Source organism: Ranitomeya variabilis, chromosome 4, assembly GCF_051348905.1.
Source record: "Ranitomeya variabilis isolate aRanVar5 chromosome 4, aRanVar5.hap1, whole genome shotgun sequence".
NCBI lineage: Eukaryota > Metazoa > Chordata > Amphibia > Anura > Dendrobatidae > Ranitomeya > Ranitomeya variabilis.
The window spans coordinates 262,395,222-262,417,056 of record NC_135235.1 but is presented as its reverse complement, the minus strand read 5'-3'; the positions used below and the strand labels follow the sequence as shown (position 1 = coordinate 262,417,056).

General features: G+C 45.5%; 1 protein-coding gene across 1 annotated transcript in view; it reads left to right on the top strand.

The window, feature by feature from the left end:
• Positions 1 to 20,224, top strand: part of LOC143766986 (nicotinamide N-methyltransferase-like) — a 54,379-nt gene extending 34,155 nt beyond the window's left edge. Inside the window, exons 2-3 of the mRNA XM_077255007.1 lie at positions 11,829 to 11,992; positions 19,938 to 20,224. Coding sequence (XP_077111122.1) covers positions 11,829 to 11,992; positions 19,938 to 20,224 — 451 coding nt within the window. The remainder of the gene's footprint in view (positions 1 to 11,828; positions 11,993 to 19,937) is intronic.
• Positions 20,225 to 21,835: the final 1,611 nt, after the last annotated feature.

The following is a 21,835-nucleotide window of genomic DNA, read 5'->3' as shown; positions in this document are numbered from 1 at the left end:
AATTAGACCGCAAAACCTGGAAAACCCTCCTGACTTGCTGGACATGAGAGTCCCAGTCATCCGAAAAAATCAGAATATCATCCAGATACACAATCATAAATTTATCCAAATAATCGCGAAAAATATCATGCATAAAGGACTGGAAAACTGACGGAGCATTTGAAAGACCAAAAGGCATCACTAAATACTCAAAGTGGCCCTCGGGCGTATTAAATGCGGTTTTCCACTCATCCCCCTGCCTGATTCGCACCAAATTATACGCCCCACGAAGGTCAATCTTAGAGAACCACTTGGCCCCCTTTATGCGAGCAAACAAATCAGTCAGCAACGGCAATGGGTATTGATATTTTACAGTGATTTTATTCAAAAGCCGATAATCGATACATGGTCTCAAAGAGCCGTCTTTTTTTGACACAAAGAAAAAACCGGCTCCTAAGGGAGATGACGATGGACGAATATGTCCCTTTTCCAAGGACTCCTTTATATATTCTCGCATAGCAGCATGTTCAGGCACAGACAGATTAAATAAACGACCCTTTGGGTATTTACTACCCGGGATTAAATCTATGGCACAATCGCACTCTCGGTGCGGAGGTAATGAACCAAGCTTGGATTCTTCAAAGACGTCACGATAGTCAGACAGGAACTCAGGAATTTCAGAGGGAATAGATGATGAAATGGAAACCACAGGTACATCCCCATGAGCCCCCTTACATCCCCAGCTCAACACAGACATAGCTCTCCAGTCGAGGACTGGGTTGTGAGATTGCAGCCAAGGCAATCCTAGCACCAAATCATCATGTAGATTATACAGCACCAGAAAGCGAATAATCTCCTGGTGATCCGGATTAATACGCATAGTTACTTGTGTCCAGTATTGTGGTTTATTATTAGCCAATGGGGTGGAGTCAATCCCCTTCAGAGGAATAAGAGTCTCCAAAGGCTCTAAATCATACCCACAGCGTTTGGCAAAGGACCAATCCATAAGACTCAAAGCGGCGCCAGAGTCGACATAGGCGTCCGTGGTAATAGATGACAAAGAGCAAATCAGGGTCACAGATAGAATAAACTTAGACGGTAAGGTGCAAATGGAAACAGATTTATCAAGCTTTTTAGTGCGCTTAGAGCATGCTGATATAACATGAGTAGAATCACCACAATAGAAACACAACCCATTTTTCCGTCTAAAATTCTGCCGCTCGCTTCGGGACAGAATTCTATCACACTGCATACTCTCTGGCGACTTCTCAGTGGACACCGCCAGATGGTGCACTGGTTTGCGCTCCCGCAAACGCCTATCGATCTGAATAGCCATTGTCATGGACTCATTCAGACCCGCAGGCACAGGGAACCCCACCATAACATCCTTAATGGCATCAGAGAGACCCTCTCTGAAAGTCGCCGCCAGGGCGCACTCATTCCACTGAGTAAGCACAGACCATTTACGGAATCTTTGACAGTAAATTTCCGCTTCATCTTGCCCCTGAGATAGGGACATCAAAGTTTTTTCTGCCTGAAGCTCCAAATGAGGTTCGTCATAAAGCAACCCCAAGGCCAGAAAAAACGCATCCACATTGAGCAACGCAGGATCCCCTGGTGTCAATGAAAAAGCCCAGTCTTGAGGGTCGCCCCGGAGCAAGGAAATCACAATCCTGACCTGCTGTGCAGGGTCTCCGGCAGAGCGAAATTTCAGGGACAAAAATAATTTGCAATTATTTCGAAAATTCTGAAACCCAGATCTATTCCCCGAGAAAAATTCCGGCAAAGGAATTCTCGGCTCAGATACAGGTGCATGACAAACAAAGTCTTGCAAATTTTGTACCTTCGTGGCGAGATTATTCAAACCTGCAGTTACACTCTGAAGATCCATTACAAACAGGTGGACACAGAGCCATTCAAAGATTAGAAGGAGAAAAAAAAAAAAAAAAAAAATTCTCAGCAGACTTCTTATTTCTCTCCTTTCTCAGCCAAGGATTTTAACCCTTTAGTGGGCCGGTCAAACTGTCATGTTCTCAATGGCAAGAGAACATAGCATCAGCATATATAGGAACTAGCTCTTGGAAGATGGGAACTGAGCTGACCATGAACTAAACCTAACGCACAACTAGCAGTGGCCGGGTAGCATGCCTACGTTGATTCTAGATGCCCAGCACCAGCCGGAGGACTAAATAATGCTAGCAGAGGAAAATATTAGTCCTAGCTCACCTCTAGAGAAATACCCCGAAAGGAGACAGAGGCCCCCCACATGTATTGGCGGTGAATTAAGATGAAATAACAAACGTAGTATGAAAATAGGTTTAGCAAATTTGAGGTCCACTTACTACATAGCAGAAGACAGAAAGGACACTTTCATGGTCAGCTGAAAACCCTATCAAAACACCATCCAGAAATTACTTTAAAACTCTGGCATTAACTCATAACACCAGAGTGGCAATTCCTGTTCACAAGAGCTTTCCAGACACAGTAACGAAACTACAGCTGTGAACTGGAACAAAAATGCAAAAACAAACATGGACAAGAGTCCAACTTATCTAGTAGTTGTCTAGGAGCAGGAACAAGCACAGAGAGGCTTCTGATAACATTGTTGACCGGCAAGCAACTAACAGAGCAGCAAGGTTATATAGCGACTCCCACATCTTGATGGGAACAGGTGAACAGAGAAGATGAAAACACCAGTTCAATTCCACCAGTAGCCACCGGGGGAGCCCAGAATCCAAATTCACAACAGGCCCCTCATAGTACGCAAAAGTGTCAAACACACCGCCGTACTATGAGGGGCCCTGTGCCAGTGCCAATGCGAACAAGTGGGCCCCCCCTGCTTGCTCGGGATCACAGCACTTGCAAAGTTTTAATACTTACCTCTCCCGGCTCCACCGCCGTGACATTGTCCGCATTTCCTGGGCCCACGAAAAACTTGAGCCAGCCCTACCCCCCTCCCCACAACTTTAGCCGAATGACCCCCAATTTTCAATGCCTAACTATTATTATAAGGTAAATTAAGATTCACAAGCTTAAGTGACAAGAATTGATGTTTTTGACATTAAAATGGGCACTGTAGGTGTTTTCCTGTCCTCCACTCACTGCCGACTTTGATTCCCCATTGACTTACATTGCGTTTCGTGTTTCGGTCGATCCCCGACTTTTCGCGATAATCGGCCAATTTCACTCGACCCAACTTTTGACAAAGTCGGGTTTCGCGAAACCCGACTCGATCCTAAAAAAGTAAAAGTCACTCAACCCTAGTTAAAACAATGGTGAAGTCGCGTGACACTGGGTTATTCAAGTTTGCCTAGGTACTCAATTCACAGGAGTCTTCAGCTTACATGGGTGTGGATTTTAGCAAGCAGCTACAGCTCTAAACCTTCCAGGCGCCGTCATCTGTAATGGAACATTTCAGCATTAGTGTTGAGCGATACCGTCCGATATTTGAAAGTATCGGTATCGGATTGGATCGGCCGATATCCAAAAAATATCGGATATCGCAGATACCGATACCCGATACCAATACAAGTCAATGGGACACAAATATCGGAAGCTATCCTTGATGGTTCCTAGGGTTTGAAGGAGAGGACACATGCCTGGGAACTTATAGGAACTTCCGATTCCGATATCACAAAAATATCGGAACTCGGTATCGGAATTCCGATACAGCGAATATCGGCCGATACCTGATATTTGCAGTATCGGAATGCTCAACACTATTCAGCATTCCAACTACATTTTAGGTGGACTTTGCAAAAGTGGACATCTTACCAAGAGGTGCAAGTACTGGTACTACTAATGTTGGCGTATTCTGGTCCATTTATTCAGTGTGCAATATTATTACATTCTTATTAGATATTTAAAAATGGATCTATATTAGCAGATGCGGGAATAAGTCCCGGCTTGAAGACATTTCAAGGCAGCAATTGGCATTGCCAAACATAACGATAAAGCCTGCATGAAATTAGCAATAATTATTCCTTCTCAGAACGAGGTCTGTTTGTATATTTCATCCTCAGTTCCATGAGTAGGAAACTTGTGCGAGCCACATCTAAACTTTTTTACATATTGAACCATAGTGAATTATAATCCCTTCCCAACTTGCACCATACATATATGGCTTTGCGGGAGCTGCATTCCCACAAATAGCAGTATATGTATGGTGCCGTGATCGCGCAGCCTCACACTGAGTGCCATGGCGATCGGGTGCAGGTGTCAGCTCTGAGTGAGTGCTGACACCCTGCAGCAACCCCCACGATCGGTGCTAGCACCGATCGTGGGCATTTAACTCTTCTGATGTCAATAGTGACAGTGACATTGAGGAGATCGCAGGCAGGGAGGGGGCTCCTTGAGTGCTCCCTTCAGAGCAACGTGATGAGACCGCATTGTTCTGATGATCTCCATGGAGACCTTTGGCCCTAAGATGGCCATGGGGTCCCTCCGCGTCCTGCAGGGAAGGTGGCTTGCAAGTGCCTGCTGAGAGCAGGTGCAGACATGCCTCCTTTCCTGCCTGTCAGATGCTGCTCTGATGCTGTGCAGTGCAGAAGCATTGCAGAGTATGAGAGCTGACACTGTATAGTGATGTCCCATCCTGGGACAATGTGAAAAAGTAAAAAATAAATAATTAAAAAGTGTACAAATATTTTTTTAAAAATCCCAAATAAAAAACTAAAAAAAGAAACACATATTTTTCCAATAAATACATTTATTTATGTAAAATAAATAAAATAAACTAAAAAAGTACACATATTTGGTATTGCCAGGTCAGTTCAACCCGCTCTATAAAACTGTCCCACTAGATAACCCTTCAGTGAACACTGTAAAAAAATGTATAAAAAACGAGGCAAAGTGCAGTAAAATGCAATCAAAAAGAGGAATGTAAATAAAAATGGTACAACTGAAAATGTTATCTTGTCCTGCAAAAAGCAAGCCGCCATACAGCTCCATCAGCAGAAAAATAAAAAAGTTTTAGCTATCAGAATAAAGCGATGCAAAAATTATTATTTTTTCTATAAAATCGTTTTTATTGTGTACAAGTGCCAAAACATAAAAAAATATACATGGCGTATCGCTGTAATTGTACTGACCCAAAGCTACCGTATCAATTTTACCACACGTGGAACGACATTAAAAAAAATCCTGAATTGCTGGTTTTTGTTCATTCTGACTCCCAAAAATTAGACTAGAAAGCGATCAAAAAAGTAATGTGCCTGAAAATGGTACCAATAAAAACATCAAGTCATCCTGCAAAAAACAAGCCATAGCATGAAAAATTATATCTCTCAAAACATGGGGATGCGAAAACTAGTATCTGCAATAAAAGGTGTCTTTTAGTATATGACGGCAGCCATACATAAAAACCTGATATAAATCTGGTATCCCTGTAATCGCACCAACCCAAAAAATAAAGTCGCCTAATAAATTATACTGCATGAGGAACGGCGTAAAAAATAAATAAAATCAATGCTTCTCCTGCTATTGATTTGTTCATTCTGCCTCCCAAAGATCACAGTAAGTCTCGGCGCACATTTATCCTACAGTCTGCACTGAGTGCTTACACCAGGGTGTCTGTGTAAATCTCTGAAATATGGGTTTCAGATGGAACCCCTGGCGGAAGATTCCCTATAATGAAGCAGATGGAGGCACTGTGGATGCCATAAACCTATGATCCAGCAGAGTCCGTCTTTTAAGGTTTGCATAAAAGTGCCATCCTCCAAAGTTTTCTGTACTACTGAAAAGAAGGACAACACTGAACAGAGGCCAGACTAAGTCCAAAGTAAATCTGCTGTCTTAATATAGTGAATGGATCACTCAGGGGTTTCATCTGAATCACGTCACTCAGAGATTTAGATGGAAACCACAAACTAAGTGCTCAGTGTAGCGTGCCAGATAAATGTGATCCCAAATGTTATGTAAAATGTTCCCAATAATAGTTTCAACTCAATCCACAAAAAAGTAAGTCTCCACTCACATCTGTCATCTATTATCGGAAATATAGGGGGCTTCCACATTACTGGTAGTACAAAGGCTCTGGAAATGCGAAATGGCTCCTCAACCGCCAAAAGAAATTCTGCAAATTCTGCTCTCTTAAATCAAAATACCCCCTCTCCCTTCTAAGCCCCACCTTGTACCTAAACCACATATAGCGTCCACATGTCTGGCATTTCTTAAGCAATGAGAGCCCACCTAATTTACAGGTGCATGTCTTCAGAAGTTCAGGCTGGGCATAATGTACTGGTGACTGCAACATACTGGTCAACACAGCATATTGGTCACTACAATGGCAGCTTGCAATTTTCATTCAGCAACATCCACTACTGCCTGTGTCTGGAAAGCACCCATGGAGTCAAAATTGTCACCACACCTGTTGACAGCCCCCCGAGGAAGCACAGCACGCGAAACGCGCGTCGGGGCTCTCTGTTGGATACCGGCTGCACGGTGAGCGCACACATGGGTAAGCCCAGTACTTGGCATATCATTTAGGCGTCTCTTAGGACACCTTGCACTGCACTGGCAGTACTGTAGTACGGAGGGATACATAGTACGGATAGGAGTAAGCTCTTATGAGCCATTGGCCATTACACATTAGACGTCATTGCTTCCTACCTGTCCCCCCCCCCCTTATTAGCGTTCAGTATAATGTCTTGTTGTTCTGGAGATATGTATTATTTGGGCTGCTGATTGGCAATACCCTTATTATTTTATGTGTGTGCTCTCATGCGGCTGGTTTTCCTTTGCAGTCTCTCGCCTTATTCCCATCATCCGTTTTGTAACGTATCAGTAAATTTTGTATGTTGTATTCATTTTAATAATAAAAACTTCACTTGTGCATTCAACAAGTGTCATGTACATTTATGGGGCATCAGGCTCTTGGTTGTTGATAGGTTTCAACATACTGGTCAACACAGCATATTGGTCACTACAATGGCAGCTTGCAATTTTCATTCAGCAACATCCACTACTGCCTGTGTCTGGAAAGCACCCATGGAGTCAAAATTGTCACCACACCTGTTGACAAAATTCACAAAGGGGTATAATTTCCAAAATGGGGTCACCTGAAGGGGGATTCTGCTTTTCTAGCATTTAGGGGCTCTGTATATGGAGTCCACCAACTACTCTAGGAAAATCTGCGCCCCAGGAGGCAAATTGCGCTCCGTCCTTCCCGAGTCTCTCCGTATAGCTAAGCAGTACTGTACAGCCACACATTCAGTCCCATACATTCAGCAGAATATATGTGACAAATTTTGGTGCCATTTTTACTATTTTCCCAGTATGAAAATCTAAAATTTGGGGCTAACATAGAATTTTGGTGGTAAAAATGTAAATTATTTTCACTTCACTGCCCAATGGTATAAAATTCTGTGACACACCTGTGGTGTCAAGATGATCACTGTACCCCTAGGTAAATTCATTGTGAGGTTTAGTTTGTAAAATGGGGTCACTTTTGGGGGGGTTCTGCTGTTCTGGCACCACCAGAGCTCTGCCAATGTCACATGGCATCCTCAAATCAGTGCAGCAAAATCTGCAGTGTAATACAGCGCTACTTCCCTTCTGAGCTTTGCACTGTGCCTCAAAAGTAGTTTTCGACCACATATGGGGTATTGGTGAACTCAGGAGAAATTACACAACAAATTTTGTGGTCCATTTTCTCCTGTTACCCTAATGAAAATACCAAATTTTGGGCTAAAAAACATTTTTGTGCGAAAAATTTGATTTTTTTTTATTTTCACAGCTCAACGTTATAAACTTATGTGAAGCACCTGGTGGATCAAGGTGCTCACCACACATTGAGATAAATTCCCTGAGGGGCCTAGTTTCCAAAATCATGTCACTTGTGGGGGTTTCCACTGTTTGGCACATCAGGGGCTATTTCAGAAAATGTTACATTGAAAAAGTCAAATGGCGCTCCTTCCCTTCCGAGCCCTGTTGTGCACCCAAGCAGTGGTCTTCCCCCACATATGGGGTATCAGCATGCTCAGAAGAAATTCCACAACAATTGTATGGTGTAATTTCTCCAGTTAACCTTATGAAAGTAAAAAATTAGGTCTAATGGAAAACGTTTGTGAAAAAACTTATATGATTACTAGTGATGAACGAGTGTACTCGTTGATCAAGTTTTCCCGAGCACGCTCGGGTGACCTCCAAGTATTTGTTATTGATCGGAGATATAGTTTTCATCGCCTCAGTTGCATGATTTAAGGCTTCCAGTTATGCTGAATACATGTGAGGAATGCCTGTTTGCTAGGGAATTCCCACATGTATTCAGGTTATCTGGAAGCTGTAAATCATGCAACTGAGGCGATGAAAACTATATCTCCGAGCAATAACAAATACTCGGGGAAAACCCGAGCAACGAGTACACTCGCTCATCACTAATGATTACTTTTTCCTTCCACATTCCACAAATTCCTGTGAAGCACCTGAAGGGTTAATAAACTTCTTGAATGTGGTTTTGCGTACCTTGAGGGGTGTAGTTTTTAGAATGGTGTCACTTTTGGGTATTTTCTGTCATATAGGCCCCTCAAACTTACTTCAAATGTGATGTGGTCCCAAGAATAATAGTTTTGTAAATTTTGTTGTAAAAATGAGAAACCGCTGGTCAAATTTTAACCCTTATAACTTCCTAATAAAATTGATGTTTCCAAAATTATGCTGATGTCAATTAGACATGTGGGAAATGTTATAGATTAACTATTTTGTGTGACATGACTCTCTGATTTAAAGGCATAAAAATTAAAAGTTTAAAGATTTTTACCAAATTTCCGTTTTTTTCACAAATAAACAAAAGTCATATCAAAGAAATTTTACCAGTATCATGAAGTACAATATGTCACACAAAAAAACAATCTCAGAATCAGTGGAATCCATTAAAGCGTTCTAGAGGTATGACCTCATAAAGTGACAGTGGTCAGAATTGAATAAATTGGCCTGGTCAGGAAGGTGAAAACAAGCTTTGGGTGAAGGGATTAAAGGGAAATCTGGGGCAAGTGCATTACATGTAAGGATACCATTTTTACATAAGTCTAAATATATGGGAGTGTATACATCACCTTGGTCCTTTTCATAATTTCCCATAGCGTTAGTTGATATACTATTCTTATAACAAAAGATACCGCAAGTTTCAGTTCTAGGGCCCCTGCTCTTCTGCATTTACACCTTTGGCCTGGGACAGCTCATAGAATCTCATGGTTTTCAGTATCATCTCTATGCTGATGACACACAGATCTACATCTCTGGACCAGATATCACCTCCCTACTAACCAGAATCCCTCAATGTCCGTCTGCTATTTCATCCTTCTTCTGAACTAGATTTCTAAAACTTATCATGGACAAAACAGAATTCATTTTCTTTCCCCCATCTCACGCGACCCCCCCAATGAACCTATCCATTACAGTAAACGGCTGCTCACTCTCCCCAGTCCCACAAGCTCACTGTCTCGGGGTATTCCTTGACACTGATCTCTCCTTCAAACCGCATATCCAATCCCTTTCCACTTCCTGCCGCCTTCAACTCAAAAATATTTCATGGATCCGTACATTCCTAAACCAAGAATCTGCAAAAACCCTAGTCCATGCCCTCATCATCTCCAGCCTCGACTACTGTAACCTCCTGCTCTGTGGCCTCCCCTCTAACACTCTCACACCCCTCCAATCTATTCTAAACTCAGCTGCCTGACTAATCCACCTGTCCCCCCCACTATTTCCTGGCCTCTCCCCTCTGTCAATCCCTTCACTGGCTCCCCATTACCCAGAGACTTCAGTACAAAGGCCTAACCATGACATACAAAGCCATCCACAACCTGTCTCCTCCATACATCTGTGACCTCGTCTCCCGGTGCTTTCCTGCACGCAACCTCCGATCCTCACAAGATCTCCTTCTCTACTCCCCTCTTATCTCCTCTTTACAAAATCGCATACAAGATTTCTCTCGCGCATCACCCCTACTCTAGAACTCTCTACCACAACATATCAGACTCTCACCTACTATCAAAATCTTCAAATAGAACCTGAAGACCTACCTCTTCCGGCAAGCCTACAACCTGCAGTAACCACCGATCGACCAAACCACTGCACGATCCTCGCCTACTATATCCTCACCCATCCCTTGTAGATTGTGAGCCCTCGTGGGCAGGGTCCTTTCTCCTCCTGTACCAGTTGTGATTTGTATTGTTCAAGATTATTGTACCTGTTTTTATTATGTATACACCTCCTCACATGTAAAGCTCCATGGAATAAATGGCGCTATAATAATAAATAATAATATGACTGCGGTCTTAGTGTAATATTGTGTATCTTTTGTCTACCTGATTTTATAATCACAACCTATTTAAAATTAAATTTTAGATGTCACTAAGAAAATTCACCCTTTTCGTAGCTGTGGAATAATGAGTACTGTTGGAAGAGAACAGTAAGGCTCAATTTTTGTCACATTTTGGTTAGAGGAATAAAATGGCAGTATACAAAGATCAGCTCTGATGTATATATCCAATGTATTCCTCTGATTAGCCAAACAGTGGGAATTAGCTATCATTGACCAATGAGCAAAAAAATGGTATAAGTTTTTTGCAGTGGCTCTCTGTATAGGAAAACGCTATTTGCTGCACTTTTCTATTTTGTTAAAAAATGTTGCCAGCGTATAATACATTAACTCATTACTTGCCAAATTAGCAATTTTCATTCTTTTTAAATGACAGATTTTTAATTTTTTGGGTCCTAATTAGTGTTGAGCGATACCTTCCGACATTTGAAAGTATCGGTATCGGATTGGATCGGCCGATATCCAAAAAATATCGGACATCGCCGATACCGAAACCCGATACCAATACAAGTCAATGGGACACAAATATCGGAACATAATAGGGAGCGATCCTGGATGGTTCCCAGGGTCTGAAGGAGAGGAAACTCTCCTTCAGGCCCTGGGATCCATATCCATGTAAAAAATAAAGAATAAAAATAAAAAATATGGATATACTTACCCCTCCGACAAGCCCTGGCTGTCACCGCTGCAAGCGTCTGCCTCCGTTCCTAAGAAAGCAGAGAGTGAAGGACCTTCGATGACGTCGCGGTCACGTGAGCGGTCACATGAGCGGTCATGCGACCAATCACAAGACCGCGATGTCATCGCAGGTCCTACACTCACTGCATTCTTAGGAACGGAGGCTGCCGGTTGCACCGCTGAAAGCCAGGGGCCGTCGGTGGGTGAGTATATCCATATTTTTTATTTTTATTCTTTATTTTTTACATGAATATGGATCCCGATCCCGATTCCCGATATCGCAAAAATATCGGAACTCGGTATCGGAATTCCGATACAGCGAATATCGGCCGATACCCGATATTTGCAGTATCGGAATGCTCAACACTAGTCCTAATGAATCAGAAACATAATTTGCAAAATTTTTTCAAGTACGGATTTTTCAGAAAAGGGCGTCCAATATTCAGTTAAAAATGACAATGACATGATTTCCTATTTTGAAAACATTCATTTTACAAACACAACACAAAAAATTGGACCTAATTATAAAAATTATAAAATCTTAGTTGCTAGAAGCTAAAGATTAGGCATCCCAAAAAAAGGATATTGGTAGATAATGGGTTAACTGAGAGCAATAAGATACTGTATTATACTGTATATGGCCTCATATAGGTGAATGGAGTCCTACAGATTTAAGCATTTAAAGGAAACAAAAGAATTATATCCAAACAATGTATAATAGTCCTGGGGGTTTCAAGTATTTCCACAACTGGAAGTCAATGATCCAGTGCTAACCACTGAGCTCTAAAGCCGTCCTATTCAGTATTGACAGGGGGAACAAAACTTTCATAATTTTTCTCATTTATTTCAGTGACCAGTTACAGGACAAAGAAGGAAAAGTGCGATCAGCCCTTCAACATATTGTGAAATGTAACCTCAAGAAAGAAGATATGATGGATCCGATCATCTTACCACCAGCAGATTGTATCATCAGTGCTTGGCTTCTGGATATGATCTGCAAAAATCAAAATGATTGTGCAGCGCCCCAGAGTCCTGGTCGTTGCAGTAATGTCGCTCTACCACTAAGGGGAGTGATGTTACGTCTGATTGCACTAAAGGAGTTCACCTGACCAGGTATCACACACACACTACACTTCACACTCTGGCCACCAGGGGGAGTGGTTCTATCTATTAGGCCACTCCTCACGCTCTGGTAAAACTGGGGGTTGGACAGGAAGTCAGAGAGAAAGCAGCCTGGGAGAGTTCGGGAGAGGACCTGTCAGGGTTGGGATCCTGACAGTGGCCTAGCAAAAGGACAGATCGTTATGGAGCCGTGCCTGTATGATATAGCGGCAGACTCCTAAGAAAGGACACGAAGCGAAGTATATTGTGGAGAAGTGAGAAACGAGATCACAGCACAAAGGAGATGGAACCAGAGGGAGTCGTGCCCCTAAGATCGTGGCAACATCCTTCTGAGGCGCGTGGCCGGTGGCTGGAGCACCGAGGAATTAACAGACTCTACGCATTACTTTGAACTATGGCAGGGCAGTTAGCTTTAGGTTGGCTGTCTCACCTTTTACACCTAACAAAGAAAAAGGAGGCAATTGTGGGAGAGGGGCATCTCTAGGGTCCCTATAAAATAACTCCAGGCCTACCCCGTCATACGGGTGCTTCCTATCCATGTCATCTGGGGGACAGAGAGAGAAAGAACATCAGAAACAGACACGACAGTTGTGAGGACTATCCCGTGGTGCTAAGCAGGGAAGTGCTACAACACACAGGCGCAAGTAGGTAGGCTACTGATTTCCACCTGCAAAGGGAACTCTGGACGTGCCTTCGGACCGGCCGGTCTCAGCCAGCCCTGTTAGCAGTGCTCTGGATTGCGGATCCCGTAGCCTTCAGTAAAAAGGTAAAGAGACTGCAACCCTGTGTCCTCGTTATTCATCGCGCCTTGCACCATGCACCATCACCTTTAATTGGACGCCCCTTAGCAGGGTCACGGATTGGGTCTAGCCACCGTGACAACCTCAGGACTGAGACAGAGAGGCCAGGAACCGAGTACCCCGCGGCCCTGCGTCTGGGGGCGCTACAAACTTGGCATCATGAACAGGATCTACTTAAGCCTGAGGAATCAGGTCATGTGTGCCTTAGAACTGTGTCTGAATTGTGTTTGAACTGTGACTCATTGCAAAGACTGTGTATTGCCACTTGCCGCCAAAAGTGCCCTCCAAAATCCGCCATCGTCACGCTGTGTGGAGCACGAGGGGAGGAGCCATAGCTTCGTGGGTGGAGCCGGCCAAAAAGAGCGTGGAGCGAGAAGACGCGGTGAGGTGCCGACTCCGGAAGAGGAACCCCGACCTCCAGCAGGTTAGCAGGGGGGAGAAATGGCCATGTCTGATCCAGGAGGAGCAGAGGCGGGGGTCGCAGCCGCAGACTCAGAGGCACTTCCGGGCCCTGCAGTAGACGCTGCCGCGGGCCGTGTATCACCACCGGATGCCGCAGGGCTTGCCGCTCCCATCAGCCAGCCGGATACTGCCGCGGCTACGGCAACCATAATGCCCTTCTCCATGCCGTACCTACCTGGAGCAGCCTGGCTCCTGCGATACTCTGGAGAATCCCATACATTAACTTACTTTAAAGAGGGGATTTGTAGCCTGCTTGAGTTTTATCCCTTGACAGAGCCTCAGAAAGTTCATATGATAACAGGCCAACTCTTTGGAGCGGCTTTGAGAGAAGTGAAGTCCTGGCCCGCCGCGGATAAGAGAACTGCGCAGCAGGTCTTTGCAAAGCTTAAAACCACCTTCGACACCCGCACCACTGCAGAAATTAAACTGATGTTCTATGGGTGCAAGCAGAGGCCGCAGGATAGCTTACGGGACTATGCCCTTAATCTCCAGGAGGCACTGCGGGCCATCAAGCAGAGTGACCCAAACAGCATGCAAGATGAAGATAAACTCTTGAAAGAGCGGTTCATCGAGGGGCTCCTGTGCAGTCACCAAAGGGCCCAGCTACACTTCCTGACCATGCAGAATCCAGACCTGACTTTTACACAATTCAAAGATAAAGCCATCCAAGCGCTACCGGAGCGACAGCCCAGCCGTGCCGTACTTCCCAGGCGTCAAGCCCTCACGTACCACCAGGAGGTGGCGCCGGATGTGCCCGTTTCCGCTGAGGCCGATGCCCAGATCCTGGAAGATGACTCCCCTGCAGGACTGCGCCTCCACATGCAGGAGCTGACCAAGAGAGTTGCTGCCCTAGCCCGGACCATCCAGTCCCTACAGGAGGCCCCCAAGGAGAATATCCAGCTGGCTTCCAGACCAGAAGATGTCCCCTGGCAGTGACAGAGGAGGGTTCCGTCGACCAGAGGCAGAGACGACGATCGCTTTCATCGGGACAGACGACCTATCTGCTGCCGCTGCCACCAGGTGGGCCATCTTGCAAGGTACTGTCATTTAAACGAGCAACCCCTGGGGCAGAGGGCCAACCCCCAGGAGTTGGACGGTCAGGCCCGCAAAATTGGAGAGCCAAATACATCGGAGGGTGGCCAGTTCTCCCCATCGTGATCGACGGTATCCCCATGAACGCTTTGCTGGATACCGGTTCCCAGGTGACGACTATGCCTTACATCCTTTATAAATGTTATTGGGAGGACACCGACATTAACCGTGGCCCCGATGATGATTTCACCATAATAACTAGTAATGGTCAGCCATTGCCACAAGTGGGGTATAAAGAAGTCACCATTAAGGTGGGGTGGGTAGAATTGGAGGCCCAAGGAATTGTCATTGTTGATATTGACCGACGTGAATGTAACCCCATGATGACCATTGGTACTAATGTCATAGAAAATTGTCTTGCAGAAGTTATTGTCTTGTTGCAGCAGGTAGCAGAAACAGCTGGTAACAGTGAACAATGTGCCTTGCAGAAAGAAATCAGAGCTCTGATGCAGAGACAGCAGGTGGAGTTGACTGGTGGTGAAATTGGCCGGGTCACAGTGAGTGATTCAAACCCCATTGTGATACCCCCCGGAGTGAAATGTTAATATGGTGTCGGGCAGCCATAGGCCTCAGGGGTAAAGACTATCAGGCCCTGGTAGAACCTGTGTATTCAGATAATAGGCCTACCCTCCTGACAGCCAGAGGGGTGGTTGACGTCCGCAAGGGGAGGGTGCCAGTACGTGTTCTTAACTGTGGGGAGGAAGAAGTCCACCTAACCAAATATGCCACACTTGCCAAACTGTTTACTGTTAATAATAGTTTGATACACGCACCCGGGCCCTTGATTCCGTCCAATCCAGCGGAGAACAACGGCTCTGCTGGGCAATCGAAAGATTGGTGTCGGGAATTACACGTGGGCACTGATTCTACCCCATCTCACCAGACACAGGGGGCTTACAGGGTGGTTCATGAGTATGAGCGGGTATTCAGCAAGCACCCCCTAGATTTTGGGCAGGTAAAAGGGATTCAACATCATATCCCCACAGGAGATCACCCACCCATAAAAGAGAGATACCGCCCTATACCCCCAGCTCATTATCAGTGTGCCAAAGACATGTTGCGAGAGATGAAGGAGGCTGGGGTGGTGAGAGACAGTTGTAGCCCCTGGGCAGCTCCATTAGTCCTCCTTAGGAAGAAAGATGGCACCATGAGGATGTGTGTTGATTATAGGTAACTAAACCGCATTACACATAAGGATGCATACCCACTGCCCAGGATAGAGGAGTCCTTGGCTGCTTTAAAATCTGCTAACTACTTCTCTACCTTGGATCTCACCAGTGGGTACTGGCAGGTTCCCGTGGCAGAGGCGGACAGGGAAAAGATGGCCTTTACGATGCCGATGGGTCTCTGCGAATTCAACTACATGCCCTTCGGACTGTGCAACGCCCTGAGAACGTTCCAGAGGATGATGGAGTGCTGTCTGGGACACAAGAACTTTGAGACCGTGCTGCTATATCTGGACAATGTCATTGTCTTCTCTAAGACCTATGGAGACCATTTGAAGCACCTGGCTGAGGTGTTTGAAGCCCTGTCCAACTTTGGCTTAAAGGTGAAACCGTCCAAATGCCATCTGCTAAAACCCAAAGTGCAGTACCTGGGCCATGTGGTGAGTGCTGAAGGAGTGGCCCCAGACCCCGACAAGGTCACGGTGATCAAAGACTGGCCGAAGCCCGGTAACCTCCATGAAGTCCGGCAGTTCCTCGGGTTGGTGGGCTACTACAGGAGGTTTATCAAGGACTTCACCAAGAAGGCCACGCCATTGCAAGACCTGTTGGTAGGCCAATCCAAGAAACTCAAGGGTAAGAATACCCCATTTGATTGGAACGATGGACTGGAATGATCGTTCACCTGCTTAAAGTTTGCGCTGACGGGAGAGGAGGTACTGGCCTACCTGAATATGACCAACCATTTGTATTGTATACGGATGCCAGCAACGTGGGACTGGGTGCCGTGCTGTCCCAAGTCCAGAAAGGCAAAGAGAGAGTAATCGCTTACGCCAGCAGGAAACTTCGCCCCACTGAAAGGAACCCTGACAACTACAGTTCCTTTAAGCTGGAATTCCTCGCCATTGTTTGGGCAGTGACGGAGAGGTTCAAGCACTACCTGGCCTCAGCAAAATTCACTGTCTTCACGGATAATAATCCACTAATGCACTTGGACACAGCAAAACTCGATGCCTTGGAGCAGCGGTGGATGGCCCGGTTGTCCAATTACGACTTCACCATCAAGTACCGAGCAGGGCACCAGAATGCGAATGCCAATGCGTTGTCCAGAGTGCCCCACTTGCCAGAAACGGGCAAGAGGTAGAGCTGCATTTGAAGAGATAGAGCTGCCCGCTTTCCATTGCCCCAAGGCCACCCAGTTTTCCCATCAGGTGGAGAACAGGCGCAAGAATAAGCAGGGCGCCCCGTTGAATCCCTTGCCCCATCACGGGTGGGCAGAGAACCAGGATGGTGACTCTGCGGTCTGTCGGGTGAAAGAGCTCCTGACGCAGGCAGGTTTGCAACATGGCCCAGATGCTCCACAAGAGACACTACAGCTGTGGAAGGGGAGAGGCAAACTGTTTATTCACGATGATAAGCTGTGCCGGAGAAGCATCGACCCACGCACTCATGAATTGGTATGGCAGATTGTGGTCCCAAGACAAGATGTGCCAATGGTTCTGGGAGCGTACCACAATGGGGCAGGACGCTTCGGATGGAGGAAGCTGAAGTGGTGTCGAGAGTGTGGCCCATGTAGCCTATGCAGGAAGGATCGTGACAGTTAACGGGTTCCCTTGCAGCCCATCATCACCAAACGGCCACTCGAACTGGTCGCGCTGGATCACGTGAAGCTGACACATAGACGGTCAGGCTATATCTACGCTCTCACCATCGTGGATCATTACTCCAGATTCCTGGTAGTCGTGCCGGTCAAGGATCTAACGGCCAGGACGGCCGCCAAAACCTTCCAGCAGTACTTCTGTAGACCCCATGGGTACCCGGAGAAGGTACTGACCGATCAGGGGCCAGCATTTGAAGCGGAGGTGTTCCAGGAGTTCTGCAATTTGTACGGGTGTAAGAAGATCAGAACCACACCGTACCATCCACAAACCAATGGGATGTGTGAGAAGATGAACCAGGTGGTGATCGACTTACTGAAGACCTTACCTGTGGAGGAACGGAACTTGTGGCCCACAAAGTTGCCAGACTTGGTGGATATGTACAACCACATCCCAGTGAATTCCACCAACTGCACTCCAGCGTACCTGATGCGAGGAAGATCTAGCAAGTTACCGGTTGATCTGGACATGGGGGTCCTAACCCCTGAAGATATCTCGCCAGATGCGGATTGGGATACAGAGAAGCAGCAAAGGTACCGCAAAGTACAGGAATGTGTGGAAAGAAGTCTAGCCCAAGCCATACAAAAACAAGAAAGGGACTACAACCAGCATGCTCCTGCGATTCCCTTGTCACCCGGTGAGCAAGTACTCAAACGGAAGAGGAGACTACACAAGCTTGATGACCAATGGGAAGCGGAACCGTATACCATCCTGCCATCTGATTTTGACAATACGAAGGTCTGTCTCATCAGCAAAGATGGAGGGGAAACCTCAACGGCAATATCCAGAGACCACCTTAAAATATGCCCTGACAAGCTGAGAGATGGGGAAACAGACCCCGGGACGTCTCCGCTCGTGGAAGAGGAGAAGATGATACACACTGTTCTTGGTGATTTTCCCCAGTCTTGGACTCAAATAAATAAGGCCATTGTGGTACCAGTCTTAACGTTTCATCAATTGAAATCGCCAGAACTAGATGTGGTGCCAGGTCATCCGAGCCCGCAAGCACAGCAGACCCCACCGGAGGATGCCATGCCAACAGTGGAACAGGCAAGTCCTCCCTCTGCTATCGGTGAATCTGCCATGCCCACCATTAGTAGCAGCAGCCCTGAGAGCTCCGGAATGCCAGTGCTACCCAGTCTTACTAGAAGTGTAGCTAGAAGACAGTGCACTACACAAGTGATAGCAAGCGCAGCGGGCCCTGTTAGGCCGGTAGCATCTCCTGCACTGTGGAGGTCTACACGTAGCACCAAGAATCAAACTCCACTTCGCTACAAAACTTGGAAATATAAACGATAACTCTTATTTGGTTGAAAATGTTTGTGTAAATATCTTTGTTACAGGTTTAAAACAATGGACAATGGAGTAATGGACGGTGAATTGCTCCAAAACTTTCAAAAGGGATCCCTTTGTTTACCCGGGATCCCTGCTGTTTCAAGTTTGCACCCACTGAACTGGGAGTCATGAACTGTGCATGACCAAAACTTTCGCAACGTTCAAGTGTTCTCACCTCCCATAAAGGGAAGCACTGTTATATTTAATTGTTGATAGCATTTCAAAATTTTGTGTGTCTTCTGCTAACATGTATTGTTGTTCTTCTTTTTCCAGTCCGGGAGTACTGGATTTAACCGGGGGGGAGTGCAGCACCCCAGAGTCCTGGTCGTTGCAGTAATTTCGCTCTGCCACTAAGGGGAGTGATGTTACGTCTGATTGCACTAAAGGAGTTCACCTGAAAAGGTATCACACACACACTACACTTCACACTCCGGCCACCAGGGGAAGTGGTTCTATCTATTAGGCCACTCCTCACACTCTGGTAAAACTGGGAATTGGACAGGAAGTCAGAGAGAAAGCAGCCTGGGAGAGTTCGGGAGAGGACCTGTCAGGGGTGGGATCCTGACAGTAGCCTAGTAAAAGGACAGATTGTTACGGAGCCATGCCTGTATGATATAGCAGCAGACTCCTAAGAAAGGACACGAAGCGAAGTATATTGTGAAGAAGTGAGAAACGAGATCACAGCACAAAGGAGATAGAACCAGAGGGAGTTGTGCCCCTAAGATCGTGGCAACATCCTTCTGAGGCGCGTAGCCGGTGGCCGGAGCACCGAGGAAGTAACAGACTCTACGCATTACTTTGAACTACGGCAGGGCAGTTAGCTTTAGGTTGGCTGTCTCACCTTTTACACCTAACGAAGACAAAGGAGGCAATTGTGGGAGAGGGGCGTCTCTAGGGTCCCTATAAAATAACTCCAGGCCTACCCTGTCATACGGGTGCTTCCTATCCATGTCATCTGGGGGACAGAGAGAGAAAGAACATCAGAAACAGACACGACAGTTGTGAGGACTATCCCGTGGTGCTAAGCAGGGAAGTGCTACAACACACAGGCGCTAGTAGGTAGGCTACTGATTTCCACCTGCAAAGGGAACTCTGGATGTGCCATCGGACCGGCCGGTCTCAGCCAGCCCTGTTAGCAGTGCTCTGGACTGCGGATCCCGAAGCCTTCAGTAAAAAGGTAAAGAGACTGCAACCCTGTGTCCTCGTTATTCATCGCGCCTTGCACCACGCACCATCACCTTTAATTGGACGCCCCTTAGCAGGGTCACGGACTAGGTCTAGCCACCGTGACAACCCCAGGACTGAGACAGAGAGGCCCGGTACCGAGTACCCTGCGTCTGGGGGCGCTCCAATTACATCAGATATCTCAGGAAGTTCTTAAAGTTACTGAAGCCTGGAGGACACTTTATAATAATTGGTGCTTTAAATCTGACATTTTACACAGTTGGGAAACACAAGTTCCATGCTTTCAATTATGATGAGGATTTTGCCAGGAAAGATCTAGTTGGAGAAGGTTTCATCATTGATCGCTGTAAGGTTAAAAAGAGAACGGATGTGAATAACCACAATGATTATAAGGGCATGATATTCATTGAAGCTTACAAAGAGATATAGGTCTATGACACAAGATGAGTTGCCATGTCAAATGTTTTATGTAAAGCTTAAATCCTATAAAAATCCTTAATGTGTGTCTAGTGCATGATTAAAATATACCAAAATATAATTGTTCTTTTTTTTTTTATTATAAAATGCATCCTGCACAATGTGTCCCTGGGGGGAATACTGAAGAGCATCCATTCACACTCATGTCTTCCACAAAGGGGTTAGATCTTTAACATTATAAATAGTGTTGAGCATTCCGATACCGCAAGTATCGGGTATCGGCCGATACTTGCGGTATCGGAATTCCTATACCGAGTTCCGATACTTTTGTGGTATCGGAAATCGGAATCGGAAGTTCCCCGTGTATAGTTCCCAGGGTCTGGAGGAGAGGAGACTCTCTTTCAGGCCCTGGGATCCATATTCATGTAAAAAATAAAGAATTAAAATAAAAAATATGGATATACTCACCCGTCCGGAGGCCCCTGGACCTTTCCGATTGTAACCGGCAGCCTCCGTTCCTAAGAATGAGCAGTTTAAGACCTTCGATGACGTCGCGGCTTGTGATTGGTCGCGTGCCGCTCATGTGACCGCTCACGCGACCAATCACAGGCCGCGACGTCATCGTAGGTCCTAAACTGCTCATTCTTAGGAACGGAGGCTGCCGGTTACAATCGGTAAGGTCCAGGGGCCACCGGAGGGGTGAGTATATCCATATTTATTATTTTAATTCTTTATTTTTTACATGAATATGGATCCCAGGGCCTGAAGGAGAATTTCCTCTCCTTCAGACCCTGGGAACCATCCAGGATACCTTCCGATACTTGAGACCCATTGACTTGTATTGGTATCGGGTATCGGTATAAATATCGGCTGATACTATCAGATACCGATACTTTCAAGTATCGGAAGGTATCGATCAACATTAATTATAAATGAACACAATAAAGTCATTATAAGAAGACTAGTGTTGAGCGATACCTTCCGATATCGAAAAGTATCGGTATCGGATTGGATCGGCCGATACCGGCAAAATATCGGATCTCGCCGATACCGATACCCGATACCAAGGCAAGTCAATGGGACGAAAATATCGGAATTAAAATAAACCCTTTCTTTCCTTGTAGGTTCATTCTATATGAAGGAAAACAAATTAGAATAATGTAGGATGTATTGGGGAGGTGGCGGAGACATTAAAGGCATAGAGGTTTTGCCCAATCAAATAGAATAGCAGGAATTTTAATTTTTTTTTAAGACGTTCGGAGTTACAAAGATATTGACTATGTTAAGATTTTTTTTATTTTGTCAGATATTGATGTTTCACTACTTCCACACCCTTCACCCTCTTATTTACTTCTCCCACACTTTCTTCTTCATCATCCTCAGCAGCAGCATCTTTGACATCAACTTCTTCTTCACCTTATTCATCTTCTACCTATTATTTTTTTTTGTTACATTGTTCATATTCTTTTTATTTAACTATTATTCTTCTTCATATTCAACTTCTTCATCATATTCTTATTTGTGACAGGCATTCCCGTAGTTGTTATCTATAAAAGTTTGAAGATTACACCTTCCGTTCTGCCTGTCACAAAAGAGTTACATTTGTCCGCGTTCAGTTTGGCC